Here is a 17,998-nt window from a genome sequence, read left to right as displayed (position 1 = left end):
CAGAAAATGGTGTTGTGTCTGAAGAATACTAATATAAACCAGACAGGACTGGAGGACTCAGTCAGAGTTCTTTCTGCCCAAGCAACCCACCCCACCCCTTTGGCACGCTCTTCCTGGTGGCCCTGTGCGTAGGGGTCAGTATGGCCACCGTGGGAATGCGGCGCTCCACTCTGAGCTTCTAGTTATGGTGCCGCTACCGTACTGATCCCATTGGTCTGAAATAACATGATTTCTGAGTGAAAAATAAAAATGATGACAAAGGCAGCCTGTTGAACTTCCTTAAATTTTTAAAAATGAACTTGTGAATCATCTATTAGAAATAGTGGTTCAATATGTTTTCTTGCTCCTGAAAAAAAAAAAAAAAAAGCTGAATCCAAATTATGTTATGACTTAGTGGGCATCTGAGCTTCCCAGGTGGCGTTAGTGGTAAAGAACCTGCCTGCCAATGCCAGAGACTTAAGACAAACAGGTTCAATTTCTGGGTCAGGAAGATTCCCTGGAGAAAGGAATGGCTACCCACTGCAGTGTTCTTGCCTGGACAATTCCACGGACAGAGGAGCCTGGTGGCCTCCAGCCCATAGGGTTGCAGAGACTCGGGCATGACTGAAGCAACTTCTCACTAGCATTAGTGAGCATATACTCTTCCCAGACAGCACAGTGTGCTTTCTGTGTAGTTCTCCCTTTCAAATTTCTTAACTATGATGTAGACACTATTAATCACATTTTCTAGAGGGTGAGATGGAAGCTCAGAGGCTTGTGTAATTAACACAGGATTTTACTAGTGTTACAAACCAAAATGCCGTGCTGTGTGTTCAGTAGTGAGATCCAGGAATCTTCACGACCCAGGGATAGAAACCGTATCTCCTGTCTCCTGTTTGGGCAGGTGGGTTCTTTACCACTTGCGCCACCTGGGAAACCCCAAAATAATACCTTACCTACTGTTATTTCCCCCCATCATTGTGTTCTTTATATGGTAGCTATGATTTACACGAGCTACAATTTGCAGAGATTTACGAGATCTCATGACTTACTAAAGGCTTAGATATGAACCAGGTATTACAATATTGATATAAACTTACTAGTTAACAAACAGTTGAAATATCTTCAGGTTGCTTGTTCAGATGGTTAAGACTTACTATTTGTAAGGTTTGGCTGAGGGAACATTCTCAGCAGTTTTGATTTAAAGCTGCCATTTTTTTTTTCCTAGGTTTCCCAGGACTTGCCTGCTTAATTTGGCTTAGTCTCAGCTCCTAGAGGCTTGTATCCATATTCTGGTTTACATACTTGCAAGAAAAAGACAGTTTAGCTTTTCGAAGAACAGTTCTGTCACCTAAAGTTATTAAAATCAGTGGCAAGATTTTTAATAAAACTGAAATTTAATTTATGGAATTCTGTTTCATAACTTAAAGTTTTAATTTACCATGTCTTCAAAGATTTGTATAAGGCATTTATCAGAGACTTTTCTGAGTTTATAAATTAAACCAAAGCAAAACCACCATTTTTTTTTTATTAACCCTTGCATGTGAACTCCCAGTGTACTTAGTCTGTGTGACTCGGGGAACTATTGGTAACTTCAGCACCTTTAGTCAATATTTCCTTAGTGGCAATCTATATGCCTTGCTTTCCCCAAAATATAATTAATTAAGAGCTGTAATCACCTTATATAAAGACTATTTAAATATACCAATTTATATCAGTTCAGTTCAGTTCAGTTCAGTCGCTCAGTTGTGTCCGACTCTTTGTGACCCCATGAATCACAGCATGCCAGGCCTCCCTGTCCATCGCCAACTCCCAGAGTTCACTCAAACTCATGTCCATCGAGTCGGTGATGCCATCCAGCCATCTCAATCTCTGTCGTCCCCGTCTCCTCCTACCCCCAATCGCTCCCAGCGTCAGAGTCTTTTCCAGTGAGTCAACTCTTCACGAGGTCTATCTAAATTCCACCAAATTCTTTAGCTTTATTTTTCATAAGGATCCAATCAACAAGCTTTGATTGGAGATAGGAGATAGGAGAGTGTAGAAGTCTTTGTGTTGTTGTTGTTCCCTGTCTGTTTTACCTACTTTTATGTGGAAGGATATCCTATCCCCAGAGTCAGTTAAAGAACCAGAAGTCAGGCCCTTTGGCCTAATTGTCCCAAAATAATTGGTCAGATATCTCAGTGTAAAGTTTTCTAGTCCCTTAAATAGATGAAACTTGGGTAAATAAAACAAATTTGTTTAGCTTTTAATGTTAGAGCACAGTAGGGGGTCCCTCATGGCTCATTTACTTTGTTGTTGCTGTGCAGTCAATCAGTCACGACTGACTCTTTGCAACCTCATGGACTACAGCACACCAGGCTTCCCTTTCCTTCACTATCTACCAGAGTTTGCTCAGATTCCTATCTTTTGAATGGGTGATGCCATCCAACCATCTCATCCTCTGTTGTCCCCTTCTCCTCCTGCCTTCAATCTTTCCCAACATCAGAATCTTTTCTAATGGGTCAGCCCTATGCATCAGCTGGCCACAGACTGGATCTTCAACTTCAGCATCAGTCCTTCCAATGAATATTCAGGACTGATTTCCTTTAGGATCGGCTGGCTTGATCACCTTGCAGTTCAAGGGACTCTCAAGAGTCTTCTCCAACACCACAATTCAAAAGCATCAATTCTTTGGTGCTCAGCTTTCCTTATAGTCCAACTCTCACATCCATACATGACCACTGGAAAAACCATAGCCTTGACTAGACGGACCTTTGTTGACAAAGTGATGTCTCTGCTTTTTAATATGGTGTCTAGGTTTGTCATAGCTTTTCTTCCAAGGAGCAAGTTGCCTGTTAGTATTGTGGCTGCAGTCACCATCTGCAGTGATTTTGGAGTCCAAGAAAAAAAAGTCTCTCACGGTTTCCATATCTATTTGCCATGAAGTGATGGAACTGGATGTCGTGATCTTTGTTTTTAGAATGTTGTTTTAAGCCAACTTTTTCACTCTCCTCTTTCACTTTCATCAAGAGGTTTTTTAGTTCCTCTTTGCTTTCTGCCATAAGGGTGGTGTTGAGAGAGTCAATTCCTAGGCAGGTTGATAAGACGTCTAGGGGTCCCCAAGGAAAGAGGGGTCTGGAATTCTCAAGGAGGGGGAAAGGACAAACTTTTTGTCTCTCTACATTCCTTAGGATTATATAACAATCATGTATCCTGCTTGAGGATAGTCTCTGGAAAAAACCTTCTGGCTAATCCTGTTATTTTAAGGTGTAAATTATGGGAGTAGGTCTAGTGAGGTCTTTACAACCTCCAGACATTCCTTTGATTCACTGTAATAGCTAATTAAAGAGTATATAACTCCAGGGCCAACACTAGCAAAGGGGTACTCTTTCTGCCCCCTTCTGATGCCTATGTCAGAAGCTTTCTCTATCTCCTTTATACTTTAATAAAACTTTATTACACAAAAGCTCTGAGCGATCAAGCCTCGTCTTTGGCCCTGGATTGAATTCTTCTCCTCTGGAGCCCGAGAATCCTGGCGTCTTTGTGTCTTTCAGCAACAACCTTCCAGTGTCATCAGCATATCTGAAGTTATTGATATTTCTCCCAGAAATCCTGATTTCAGCTTGTGCTTCCTCCAGCCTGACATTTTGCTTGATGTACTCTGCTATAAGTTAAATAAGCAGGGTAACACTATACAGCCTTGACATACTCCTTTCCCAATTTTGATCAAGTTCATTGTTCCATGTCCAGTTTTTACTGTCGTTTCTTGACCTGCATACAAGTTTCGAAGGAGCCAAGTAAGGTGGTCTGGTATTCCCATCTCTTGAAGAATTTTCCATAGTTTGTTGTGATCCACACAGCCACAGGACTGGAAAAGATCAATTTTCACTCCAATCCCAAAGAAAGGCAATGCCAAAGAATGTTTATATCATGGCACAATTGCACTCATCTCACATGCTAACAAAGTAATGATCAAAATTCTACAAGCTAAGCTTGAACCGTATGTGAACTGAGAAATTCCAGAAGTTTAAACTGGATTAAGAAAAAGCAGAGGAACCAGAGATCAAATTGCCAACATATTCTGGATCATAGAAAAAGCAAGAGATTTCCAGAAAAGCATCTACTTCTGCTTCATCGACTATGTAAGCCTTTGACTGTGTGGATCACAACAAACTGTGGAAAATACTTAAGTGAAAGTTGTTCAGTCTTGTCTGACTCTTTGAGATTCCATGGACTATACAATCCATGGAATTCTCTCAGGTTAGAATACAGCAGTGGGGAGCAGTTTCCTTTATCATGGGATCCTCCCAACCCAGGGGTCAAACCCAGGTCTGCTGCATTGCAGGCAGATTCATTACCAGCTGAGCAACCAGGGAAGCTCAAATACTTTCAGGAAAATTCTGAAAGAAATGGGAATACCAGACCACCTTATCTGCCTCCTGAGAAACCTGTATGCAGGTCAGGAAGCAACAGTTAGAACTAGACATGGAACAACAGACTGGTTCCAGATAGGAAAAGGAGTATGTCAAGGCTGTATATTGTCACCCTGCTTATTTAACTTATATGCAGAGTACATCATGAGAAACGCTGGGCTGGAAGAAGCACAAGCTGGAATCAAGATTGCCGGGAGAAATATCAATAACCTCAGATATGCAGATGACACCACCCTTATGGCAGAAAGTGAAGAACTAAAGAGCCTCTTGATGAAAGTGAAAGAGGAGAGTGAAAAAGTTGGCTTAAAGCTCAACATTCAGAAAACTAAGATCATGGCATCTGGTCCCAACACTTCATGGGACATAGATGGGGAAACAGTGAAATCACTGCAGATGGTGATTGCAGCCATGAGATTAAAAGACGCTTACTCCTTGGAAGGAAAGTTATGACCAACCTAAACAGCACATTAAAAAGCAGAAACACTACTTTGTCAACAAAGGTACATCTAGTCAAGGCTACGGTTTTTCCAGTAGTCGTGTATGGATGTGAGAGTTGGACTATAAAGAAAGCTGAGTGCTGAAGAATTGATGCTTTTGAACTGTGGTGTTGGAGAAGACTCTTGAGAGTCCCTTGGACTGTAAGGAGATCCAACCAGTCCATCCTAAAGGAGATCAGTCCTGGGTGTTCATTGGAAGGACTAATGTTGAAGCTGAAACTCCAATATTTTGGCCACCTGATGCGAAGAGCTGACTCAACTGAAAAGACCCTGATGCTGGGAAAGATTGAAGCAGGAGGAGAAGGGGACGACAGAGGATAAGATGGTTTGATGGCATCACTGACTCAATGGACATGAGTTTGTGTGAACTCCAGGAGTTGGTGATGGACAGGGAGGCCTGGTGTGCTGTAGTTCATGGGGTTGCAAAGAGTTGTACACAACTGAGTGACTGAACTGAACTCAACTATCATGTTCCTTAACTGCTGAATATTTCTCTGCCTTTTCATTTTGATTAGATTGCTGTGTTTGGGGTGTCCCTTCTGCAGGCTAGAAGGTTGTGGTTCCTCTTAATTGTGGAGTCTGCCTCTGATGGGTGGGGTTGGACCAATGGCTTCTCAAGGTTTCCTGGTTGGAGGAACTTGTGTCTGTGTTCTTGCGGGTGGAGCTGGATCTCTTCTCCCCGGAGTGCAGTGAAGTGTCCAGTAGTGACTTTTGGTTGTATATGGGTTTGGTATGGCTTTGGGCTGCCCATCTTTTAATGTTCAGGGTTTGTGTTCCTGTTTTACTGGAGAATTAGTATGATGTGTCTTTCACTGGAACTTGCTGTCTCTTGGAAGGAGCTTGGTTTCAGTGTATGTATGGAGACTTTTGAGACTTCCCTGGTGGCTCAGATGGTAAAGCGTCTGCCTACAATGTGGGAGACCCAGGTTTCATTCCTGGGTCGGGAAGATCCCCTGGAGAAGGAAATAGCAACCCACTCCAGTATTCTTGCCTGGAAAATCCCATGGATGGAGGAGCCTGGTTGGCTACTGTCCATGGGGTTGCAAAGAGTCAGATAGGACTGAATGACTTCACATGGAGACTTCTGGGTGGGCTCTTGTATATTAATGCTCCCTAAAGACAGGAGTTGTCTGATGTTCTAAAGTTCTGGAGTTGAGTCTCTTGCCTCTGGGCTTTCGTCCTCCTCTTACAGAAGAAGGTTTCTCCTCGAGACTTCTCCATCCACACAGCACTGAAGATAAAACCCCTAGATTAATGGTGAAAGAACTCTTCACAGCCAGGAACACCCAGAGAGATTCATAGAGAAGAGAAAAGGGAGAGGGGAGACAGAGGTGACTAGGAAAAGAAAACGAGTGTCAAAAGGGAAGAGAACAATCAAGTCAGTAATCAAATCCCTATGTGAAAATGGATACTGAAGATTAGATTCTTAAAGGTACAAAATTGATAACAAATATCAAAAAGCAAAGATTAAAAACCTAGAATAGAGGTTAGACTCTCAAAAATACAATATAAAAATACAAAACAAAATTGGTCACAAAGATTAATAAAAATATATGGAATTTAAAAAAATAAGGTCATTTTTTAAGAAAGGTAATCAGTTCCATTCAGTTGCTCAGTTGTGTCCTACTCTTTGCAACCTCATGGACTGCAGCATGCTAGGCTTCCCTGTCCATTACCAACTCCTGGAGCTTACTCAAACTCAGGTCCATCAAGTCAGTGATGCCATCCAACCATCTCATACTCTGTTGTCCCCTTCTGCTCCCGCCTTCAATATTCCCCAGCATCAGGGTCTTTTCCAATGATTCAGTTCTTCATGTAAGGTGGCCAAAGGATTGGAGTTTCAGCTTCAGCATCAGTCCTTCTAATTAATATTCAGGACTGATTTCCTGATAGACTAGATAAGATAGACTGTTTGGATCTCCTTGCAATAGTAGACTATAAACATGAAAGTTAAAGGAGTAATAAAGCATTAAAATTTAAAAAAATTAAAAAGTGATAACAGTAAAAATACATCTAGGAATTTCTCTGGAGCTGTTGCGGGAAGTGTGGGGTCGATTCAGTGACATATAGTCCCTTGTTCTGGCTTGTACTTGTTCTAAAGTTCTATAGTTGCCCCTTAAATGCATAGTCTCAGCATTAACTGCAAGGTTTTAATCTGTTGCACTTGTCACTTCCAGGGCATTTCACCCTTCTTTGTTTATTTTGGATTCCTCTGTTTGCAAGTATCTTCAGTGTCTAATTTCTGCTCTGACAAGAGGGGGCAAATGTGGCCAGTGATTTAGGCTCACTTGTTCAGTTGTGCTGTGGAGATGGACTCTGCAAACAAATACCACTGGCATGTGTGGGGAGTGGTCACACTGGATGGACTACAGTGGGTTTGCCACAGCCCAAGACGGTGTGTACTTCCCAGGTCCACCCTGCTCAGGCTCCAGGGTGCTCTACAAGGGTACTGTCCCAAGTGAGCCCTGAGTTTTGTGCCTTTCCCAGGTCTAAGCCACTCAGGTTCTCAGGTGCTGCACAAGGGCACAGATCCAGATGGGCTGGGCAATTTTCACCCTTCCCAGGTCCAAGCTGCTCAGGCAACTGAGTGCTTGGTGAGCGCACTGTCCCAGGTGGGCTGTGAAGCCTTATGCACCTCCCCATTCTTGGCTGCTCAGTTTCCCGGGTGTGCCATGAGGGCACAGCCCTAGGTGTGCCGTGTGTCTCCTCTGAGGAGCTGATCTAAGGCTGTGATATTCCTGGTAGATGCGAACCTTCCAGGATCCCAGGAAGACGTGCTTAGCAACTGGCAGCCTGCTCACAGTTTGGTGGAAAATGCAGTCACTGGACCTGAGACTGGAGCAGCCCCTTGCCTTCTGGCTCTGGCTGCTGCACTTCTACCTCTCTGCCTCTAGGTAGAGAGGATCCTAAATGGTAGCTGGCTTGCTCTCCTTTGGTATTTGCTAGGGCACAAGTCTTTGTTCTGTGAGCATGCCAGGGGTCACCATGTGGTGTTAGAGCCTTTTGCCAGAAAGGTCCTTTTTCTTTGTCTCTCTGGTGATTCTATGGTTTGGTTGTCACATTAGCCCCATCAGATTGTCCTCAGGGCATTCAAGCCTGATCATTACCCTAAAGACCGATGTTGCAGCCCGTGCCTCTCTGCCCAGCCCCCACTCACTGCTGGTGGATGCGAGTGTCTGAGCTGCTTCTCCACTGGTAGTTGCAGCTAGGCACATACTCTGTGGATTTTATTTTATTTTTCCAGTTATGTAGCCCTCTGAGATTCCAAATCTCCCCACTGACATGGCTGTCAGAGGGTTTCCTATTACGTGGAAACTTCTTCATGACTCCCTCCCCAGGATAAGTCTTCTATTCCTAAATCCTTTGTCTCTGTTTTCATCTTTTATATTTTGTCCTACCTCCTTTCGAGGCAACTGGGCTGCCTTTCTGGGTGCCTGGTGTCCTGTGACAGTGTTGAGAAGTAGTTTTATGGAAGTTGTTCTATGGAAGTTGTTCTGCATTCAAATGATCTTTTGATGAATTTGTAGGGGAGAAAGTGTCTCCCTGTCCTATTCCTTTGCCATAAGGGATCGCCCTTCATTAGGGTCTTTTCTAATCAATCAGCTCTGTGCATCAGGTGACCAAAGTACGGAAGCTTCAGCTTCAGTATCAGTCCTTCCAAAGACATTCAGCATTGATTACCTTTAGGATTGACTGGTTTGATTTCTTGCAGTCCAAGAGACTCTCAAGAGTCTTCTCCAACACCACAGTTCAAAAGCATCAATTCTTCTGCAATCAGCTTTCTTCACAGTCCAACTCTCACATCCATACATGACCACGGGGAAAACCATAGCCTTGACTAGACGGACCTTTGTTGGCAAAGTAATGTCTCTGCTTTTTAATATACTATCGAGGTTGGTCATAACTTTCCTTCCAAGGAGTAAGCGTCTTTTAATTTCATGACTGCAGTCACCATCTACAGTGATTTTGGAGCACAAGAAAATAGTCACTGTTTCCACTATTTCCCCATCTATTTTGCCATGAAGTGATGGGACTAGACGCCATGATCTTCATTTTTTGAATGTCGAGTTTTAAGCCAGCTTTTTCACTCTCCTCTTTCACCTTCATGAAGAGGCTCTTTAGTTCCTCTTCACTTTCTGCCATAAGGGTAGTGTCATCTGCATATCTGAGGTTATTGATATTTCTCCCAGCAATCTTGATTCCAGCTTGCGCTTTATCCAGCCCAGAATTTCATATGATATACTCCACATATAAGTTAAATAAGCAGGGTGACAATATACAGCCTTGATGTACTCCTTTCCCAATTTGAAACTAGTTTGGTTTTCCATGTCTGGTTCTAACTGTTGCTTGTTGATCTGCATACAGGTTTCTCAGGAGTCAGGTAAGGTGGTCTGGTATTCCCATGTCTTTAAGAATTTTCCACACAGTCAAAGGTTTTTGCGTAGTTAATGAAGCAGAAGTAGATATCTTTCTTGAATTCTCTTGCTTTTTCTATGGTCCAATGGATGTTGGCAATTTGATCTCTGGTTCCTCTGTCTTTTCTATATCCAGCGTGAACATCTGGAACATCTTGAATGTTGTTATTTCATGTACTGTAGAAGTCTAGCTTGGAGAATTTTGAGCATTACTTTGCTAGCATGTGAAATGAATGCAATTGAGCAATAGTTTGAACATTCTTTGGCATTGCCTTTCTTTGGGATTGGAATTAAAACTGACGTTTCCAGTCCTGTAGCTATTGCTGAGTTTTCCATATTTGCTGGCATACTGACTGCAGCACTTTCACAGCATCATCTTTTAGATTTGAAACAGCTCAGCTGGAATTCCATCACCTCCACTAGCTTTGTTCGTAGTGATGCTAAGGCCCAATTGACTTTGCGCTCCAAGATCTCTGGCTGTAAGTGAGTGATCATACCATCCAGGTCATTAATATATTTTTGTGTAATTCTTCAGTTATTCTTGCTACATTTTCTTAATATCTTCTGCTTCTTTTAAGTCCCATACTGTTTCTATTTTTTACTTTTCCCATCTTTGCATGAAATGTTTCTTTGGTATCTCTAATTCTCTTGAAGAGATGTCTAGTCTTTCTCATTCTATTTTTTCAGCTTTAGATAAATCACCTAACCCTTTCAGTCTTGGTTTCTTCATTTATGCAACAAAGAGACAAGTCTAGGTATTTTCTAATCTTATATTTGTTACTAATATCACATACATTTCTGATTATTATTCTCAACCATGCAAAGGATAAAGCTTGTAACTGAGGCTGTTTCTTAACCCTGTGCCCCCTCAAGATTTGGGCACACTAATATTTAGACAAAGAAGCACACATCTTTCATTTATTTCTGATCAATTCAAAAAGAAACAAGTAATGTTTTACAAGAGGGAAAGAATATTTATTTTATTTATTTTTATTTTTGAACTGAAGAATGAAGGCAAATAATAATAAAATTGCAGGGTAATAAACTATGCTGGCATAGACTGCTTTCCTATACACATAGCAGTCTAAGACAATATCTGAGTTAAAAACATAGGACCAGTAAAGGAAATCATCAGATTCTATGTCATTTATACATAAAATGTAGAGAGCAAACAGTCATCCTTTCAAAGATTTTAGCTTATATTCCAAAATGAACAATTAAAGATTGCATAATTATATAACATTGATATTTTTAGATATGTGAATACATGTATATTTTTCTTTTCTGTAAAATAAATTCATGCTTATAAAAGTCACCCTTAGTCAACTTGGGACAAAGAGAACAACTTATAGTAGGAATAAACCAAGTAATAAATAGGATATAAGTAAGGAAAATATTATAAAGCAGGTACACCATTGACACAAAAGAAAAAAATAAACATACTTTTCTATCACTTAAAGGAAATGCACAATCATTTCCAGGAATTCTTTAAGAATTTAAGGCCATTTGTTCTAGAGAAATGCTTTAATTTAGATACAACTGTTATTCTTGTCATAAAACTGTAATCCTTGTAAAAATTGTACATGCAAAAGCTCTTTACAATTTTTAATTGTGGACTATCAGATCAGAACAGAGGAGCAGGTTTTTTTTTTACAAATGTGTTGAGTATTAAGTCACGCAGTTGTATATATTTAATTGGGAATTTCATAAAAAACTTCTCGCCTGTACATGCTGTGTGGCAACTTGGAAAGGAATCCAAATCAAAAGAGCCAGTATCCCTTTGAATTAAAATAACATCTAAGCAAGGAATAATGAAAAAAAGTGTTTAAAGCATCTGCTGCACAGTTAAATAGTCTGAATTTTAGTCTTTCTACATAGTATTGCAATATAAAGACATTACTTTTTACACAAAGTATTTTCTGTTCATTTACAGTACACAATGTTTGACTTTTTATTATTTCTATTTATCATTACAGAACATAAACAAACTGCAGTTTAAATTTAGAACCCAAACTTGATGAAAAAGTGCATGTTCTTTCAGGATACACATCTGCTAAGAGTAAATTCCCACACTTGACAAATAGCATAGAGAAACTGTTTACTAAACAGATGCAGCTTCATAAGACAACTCACTGAGGAATGTGAACTTATTTTTACTTTCCCTTCTTTGCAATTGCATTTGATCAGTCATTCAAAGAGATATTGCTCTTGTGATTATAGCTATTGCAATTTAGAAGACAAAGGAATCAATATTCAAAACTTGTATTCTTAAGAATAGCTATAAAAGTATTATAATTTAAAAAGTAGTAACATGTAAACATTGATATAGAGAGACTGCTTTCCTATACACAGAGCAGTCTAAGACATATCTGAGTTAAAAACATAGGTTGTGCTTTTTCCCAACAATTCACTGGAAATCAGCTGTTTCTGTCCAAAAACTTTTAAAGATTCATGTAAGACATCATATTTTGCATCAAGCATATAAACAATTTTTTCTGTTGCTCATGCAACAACAGTATTTACAGTTTTGGTTTAGGAAGACAATAAATTTTGGATAGAAAATAGCATACTAACCAATTCTTCTGAAACAAAACTGAGATGAATATTTTATTCCCTGGTTCATTACAGAGCACCAGGAGAAAAGCATGGACTCAGCAGTTCTAACCAAAGTGTAGTTACATGAGCATTTCAGAGCAGAGTTATATTTGAGTCTGTAACACATGTGTAGATGGGGTGTATGGGGGAGGTGCAGGTGATGGCTTGATTCCTCTGGCCCTCATGTAGGAGAGAAACTGCTCCGGGATCTCCGCTAGGACATCTTTAGCTAATCTAGCCATGCTCAGAATATGGTTTCCACTTCTGTCAATATAATCTCTGAATGGCACAAACTAAAACAGAGTTGAAAGCAAGTTATTTAACAGAGCTTACCATGCTATTTAAATAAATTAAAAAAAATAGGCACAAAACCATCATATATAAACATTTGGTTGTAGGTTAATCAGAGAAGCTGGAGTAATGGAAAGTTGCATAATAATTACTATGATTTTAAAGAGATTTGATTCATTATAAATAGCTCTAACAGTGGCCACACCGTTCTAATAATTTTTCTAAAATGAGATGTAATTGTTATTTATGTTTTTTCCCCACAATAACTTTTGTCTCCTGGTCCTGATACACCCATCATGTTGCTGCATGCATTGTACAGTTCTGAGTTCTACACCTAACCTGACTCCCAATTGAATGGAGCACTATCCTCTTCAGGGTTCAGTTTCTTCTCAAATGAAGTTAATGCATGCTTAACTCAGCTTTCAGTGTAGAAATATTATTCAATTCAGGGTTAAAAAATAGTGTAAATTGCTAAAGATTCCTGAACACATGTTAAGTATTTTAAATTATATTACCAGACCATCAAATCACATGGACAATGAATAAAAAATTTATACAGTTCACATTAGTATGAACCTAAAATATGCTTGATTTTTATATGTTATTTAGAAAGGCAAACAATAAACAATAAACAATTCAGCATAGATTTTGGTATACTTCTTATTGACATATACCAAATATCAATATTATTTTTACAATACATAAAAATGATTGCTCTATCTTTATATAAACAATCATGTGAGAATCTGTATCACTGAACACTCTGACAATAGATTGCTTGATTCTGTTCTCAGTTATAAAGGTTACTTAATGAAACACTGTGCTGTTTGAGAGCAGTAATTCAATTTCCCCTTAGAGACATGATGATTCTGGAAAGCAACTTGAGAACTGGTAATGTGATGGTTTGGGCGTGCAGTAATTTTAGGCTTTGGAGAAAAGGCACAGTGAAGACATTGCAGGAGGTTGAACAACTTTTAAATTTAATGTTTTGAAGTTTCAGTCAAATAATTTTTTTTCCCCCAGAGAATCAGGGAGTGAGCACACTCTCATCTCATACATAACTACTTTAAGTTTATTTTGAGAAATTTACTTTTGATTTAAGCAGTTACTCAAGATGTGCTTTCAGAAAACAACTGTTATTAGGAAGCAGACTTTAAACCAGTCAGATACTTGTGATAGATAAAGCAAGTTAAAATGTTAAATTAAGTAGCAAATGTAATACTATTTATATGGTGAAAGCAATATCTTTTCAGGAAGAACAGAAAAGTACTTCTTTCTTTTTAATACTAGGCATACTACAGACAGAAGCATACTTCATTTTACCCTGTTATGATACCAAGAGGAAAACAGCACAACTTTTAGAAATGTGATAGAAGGTGAAAAATCTTTCTCTTATCTTAAAGGTAGCAAAGTAAGGATAAGAAAAACACTGACAGAGTGAATATAATCTCCAGTTGAGAAAAGAAATAGGCATATATGAATGTAAAGTTATTATCTAACTTGGACAAGATGACTTTTTTAACAAAAAAGCAAAGAGGTGCAAACAAAGTTAGGCTTATTTTCTCTCTGACACTATAAGGTGAACACAGTGAAGGACTGGTGAGAAAAAATACCTAATTTCTGCTATAGCTTATTTCATTCTTATTTTAAAAATAAACATTTAGTAATGGTTTGGTTGCCTGTGTGCATGCTAAGTCACTTCAGTTGTGTCTGACTCTTTGAAACCCTATGGACTGTAGCCCACCAGGCTTCTCTGCCCATGGGATTCTCCAGGCAAAAATACTGGAGTGGATTTCTATGACCTCCTCTAGGGCATCTGCTTGATTTAGGGATCTAACCCATGTCTCTTATGTCTCCTGCACTGGCAGGCAGGTTCTTTACCACTAGCACCACCTGGGAAGCATATATATATATGCAAGCATATATATATATATATATATGCAAGCATATATATATATATATATATGCAAGCATATATATATATATATAATAGGAGATCAGTTTTTGAACAATCTATAGCTAATACCTATATTTCAGGGAAATAGCAACACTCTGGCAAATAGTTGATACTTCTCTAGGGAAGAGGGAGACCTTACCTGCTTGTGTCTTTCCTTTACCTCAACTTTGCTCTCATATTTACTTTTATTTTGGGTTTGACTTTTTTCCTAGACCATGGAAGCTAAATTTAGTTATCTTTTTATTCCTTCAACTCACAAACTCTGGAATTAGACTTCCAAGGTTCAGAGGCTGGTCCTGCTGCTTAATAGCTGCGTGATCTTGGACAAGTTGTTTTCTACTTGGACAAGTCTATTTTCTACTGTCACTCAGTTTCCTCTTCTATAAAATGAAGATAATAATACCTTTATTTGGTTGTTATATTAAAAAATCAACAAATAAGTGCTTAAAACAGTTTTAAACTCAAAATATATATAAGTATGATAGTCATTATTATTACTATTCATTAATTTATACATTTATATATACAATATAAATATTGAACTCTTTTCTTACTAGTCTTTTGTTTACACTCATATCAAACTTTACAAAAATTTTTTATCAAGTTTTTATCTCTTTCAAATTTAGGTACTAGTACTATAATCTAAAAAAAGTAATTCCTGACCTATTTGTTATTTTAAAACATCTGTTTTTTCTACTTTTCCAGCAAATGCTGTAAGGTGTGTTAAATTTTTATTGAAGTAAATATAAATTTATTTTTAATAACGTTATGACACTCTGGAATGTCAAAACTAAGATTCAAAATCATTGTTCTCACAATACATACAGTTCTACTTATCCTTAGAACATGTTTATAAATAATAGGTAAGAAAGAAATCTTAGTTTTCAACCAAGCAGGGAGGTATATATCTCATTTAATTTATGCTTACTAAATGTGGGCACAGATTCTGATATGCCTGTTGAGTATGGACCTTGCCCCTGAGTTAAGAGTACCTGAGCTAAGAGTACCTGTGATATTATCAACAGCAGTATGCCATATGTGTTGGGAGTGGAGAAAAAGATGCTGAGAATGTTCTACTCACTAACCTAAATTATCTCATCCTTTCCAAAGGAACATTCAACTCTTCAGTAAGTCAAGAAGCACTTCCCTAAGTGTGACATGAAAATGACAAGTGACTCTGTTTCATTTACCTCTTATCAATGTTGAACCTCACACTATTCAAGACAAAAATATACTCTCTTTCTTTTTGGACTATTGTTCATATCCTTCTACAGTAACAATTTTCCACTCAACTTATCAGACCCTTCTGTTTATTGTCCTTTTTAATCACTTATTTCTGATCACTGTACCTAGGGACCTCCTGTTCAAAATAACACCCACACATTTACGAATGTATGTTGATCACTGACTAGAACCATAAATTAACTTGGACCCTTAAACTGTTCAGGTTAGAGGAACAAATCAATTTTTACTTTGAACTAATTTATCACATTCATACGAAGAATACCAATAAATGCATTCTATTCAGTGGAAATATACCATATCCTTGACACTCTGCATCTAAATGTTCTACAGAGTTGCTCTAACAGCCTATTTGTATAAAAAGTTTGAATCAGTTTGGGCAAATGAGCTTTTAGTTGCAGTTCTGTTCAATTTATTTGTTCTTACTTTGCAGAGCTCCATTAGTGCTTTTCATGTCTAAGCCTTCAAGGTTATCATTTACCTTTTAATGGAAGATATGATTTAAATATATTTTTTAAGGGAATGATAGGCTGGATAGCAGCTGAATGAAGCCAGGATAAATGATACTGCATTATATTCAGTGGCCAATCCATAGCATAAGCAAGTAAACAAATAAATGGAAAACCTTTACATATATTGATATATACATACATATGTAATATACATATATTACATATCTATTAGAAAATAACTCACTTAAGTTTTATAATAACAACAATAGAATCTCATCCTGCATGCTGTTTATATTATAGCCATATGAAAGTGAATCTTGAGACAATGAGTATAATCACACATGAGGCTGACTACAATGTCATATGTCAAGGTACAGCTGCTAGGAAACAATGATATAAAAATGCCTTCCTACTGGATTATGCTAATATACTGTCAATAATAGTGGGTACTGATATTAATTTTTTTAGCAACTGGCAGTTGGGAGGCTTTCTGTTGAGTGATTTAGTACAATATCTATTCAGTTTTTATAAGCATATTATGAATTTACAAAGAAGAAAATAAAAATTTTAAGTTTAATTACTTACCCCAAGATCAGATAGTTGCATGCATCAGATATTAATTAAATTCAAATTGATCTCTTATACATTAACTACTAAAGTGATATGAAAAGGGGAATAGATCTTTCTAATCTTAATTATAATTTGGCCTTTTAGGAGAGTGGATACATTATAAAAGAAAAGATTTTGGAATCAGAACTCTGTTGGCTTTTTGGATCCACAGACTTGTGACCTAAAATAACTTCTCACAAGTTGGTTAACATTCCATCTTGGGCTTCGGTGTCCTTATTTATAAACATTAAAAGGCAAAGTGGCCAGTACTTTGAGGAAGATATAAGTAATATGTTAATAAAGTGAAAGAATGGGGAAATTTATTCAAGTGTTCAGGAGGAGAGTTTTGTAAAAGGCTATGTACACTGGGAAATTTCAAAATGCAGGGTTTTAATCAGCCCAGTGAGGGGGAAGAATATTCCAGGTAAAATGACAAGAGAAAATAAGAGCAGAACTACAGAAATGGGTGAAGCAAAGACAATTAATTGTCCTATTTGCCTGGGCAAAGTGGGCATGAGTGTTTGCTTGTGTTTGCGTATAGCTAAAAAGGAAGATTAGAGTCAGGCCATGTATTCTCTTAAATGCTATGTTTAGGTTTTAGAATCAAAGATATACAAAATACTTGTTAAATATTTTAGAATAAGAAATTTCAAGATTACACTGTGACTCTACTTCTTACTGGGCTTTCCAGGTAGCTCAGATGGTAACAAATTTGCCTACAATGCAGAAGAACTGTGTTTGATCTCTGGGTTGGAAAGATCCGCTGATGAAGGGAATGGCTACCCACTCCAGTATCCCTGCATGGAGAATTCCATGGACAGAGGAGCCTGGGGGGCTGAGTCAATGGTGTCGCAAAGAGTTGGACACAACTGAATGACTAACACTTTCACTTCACTACTTCTTACTAGCTATGTGAGTATGGACAAGAGAGATAAAACTTCATTTTTTAAAAAATAAAATATGGTAATCAAAGTACTTGTCTCATAAGGTCAAGGTGAAGTAATGTTATAGCTGTTAGCCTGCCTAGCATATGAAGGACTTAATACATGATTAAGTATTATTATTATATGAAGAAGATGGATGCCACTTAAGATTTGACATAAAGGAAAAGGTCAGTTTTTTTTTCTGATCACAAAGAAGGGCAATGTAAAAAAATTGTTCCAACTACCACACAATTGCATTCATTTCACATAGAAGGAAGGTAATGCTCAAAATCCTTCAAGCTAGGCTTCAAACAGTATGTGCACTGAGAATTTTCAGAGGTACAAGCTGGATTTTAAAAAGACAGAGGAACCAGAGATTGAATTGCCAACATCTGCTGGATCATAGAAAAAGTAAGGGAATTCCAGGAAAACATCTACTTCTGCTTCATTGACTATGCTAAAGCCCCTGACTGTGTGGATCACAAAAAACTGTGGAAAATTCTTAAATTTGGGAATTACTAGACCATCTTATCTGTCTCCTGAGAAACCTGTATGCAGGTCAAGAAGCAACAATTAGATCTGGATATGGAACAATGTACTGGTTCCAAATCGGGAAAGGAATATGT

At 38.1% G+C, this 17,998-nt stretch overlaps 1 protein-coding gene across 1 annotated transcript in view; it reads right to left on the bottom strand.

Annotated features, from left to right (window-relative positions):
• Positions 1–10,260: 10,260 nt before the first annotated feature.
• CPNE8 (copine 8) overlaps positions 10,261–17,998 on the bottom strand; it is a 336,603-nt gene continuing 328,865 nt past the window's right edge. Inside the window, exon 20 of the mRNA XM_055396464.2 lies at positions 10,261–12,191. Coding sequence (XP_055252439.1) covers positions 12,003–12,191 — 189 coding nt within the window. The 3' untranslated portion in view covers positions 10,261–12,002. The remainder of the gene's footprint in view (positions 12,192–17,998) is intronic.

This window comes from Moschus berezovskii, chromosome 6 (assembly GCF_049115385.1).
Source record: "Moschus berezovskii isolate FMDL1 chromosome 6, NW_MosBer_1.0, whole genome shotgun sequence".
In the NCBI taxonomy this organism is placed as follows: Eukaryota; Metazoa; Chordata; class Mammalia; order Artiodactyla; family Moschidae; genus Moschus; species Moschus berezovskii.
Note: the sequence above shows the minus strand (reverse complement) of the source record. Positions and strands in the feature narration are given on the sequence as shown.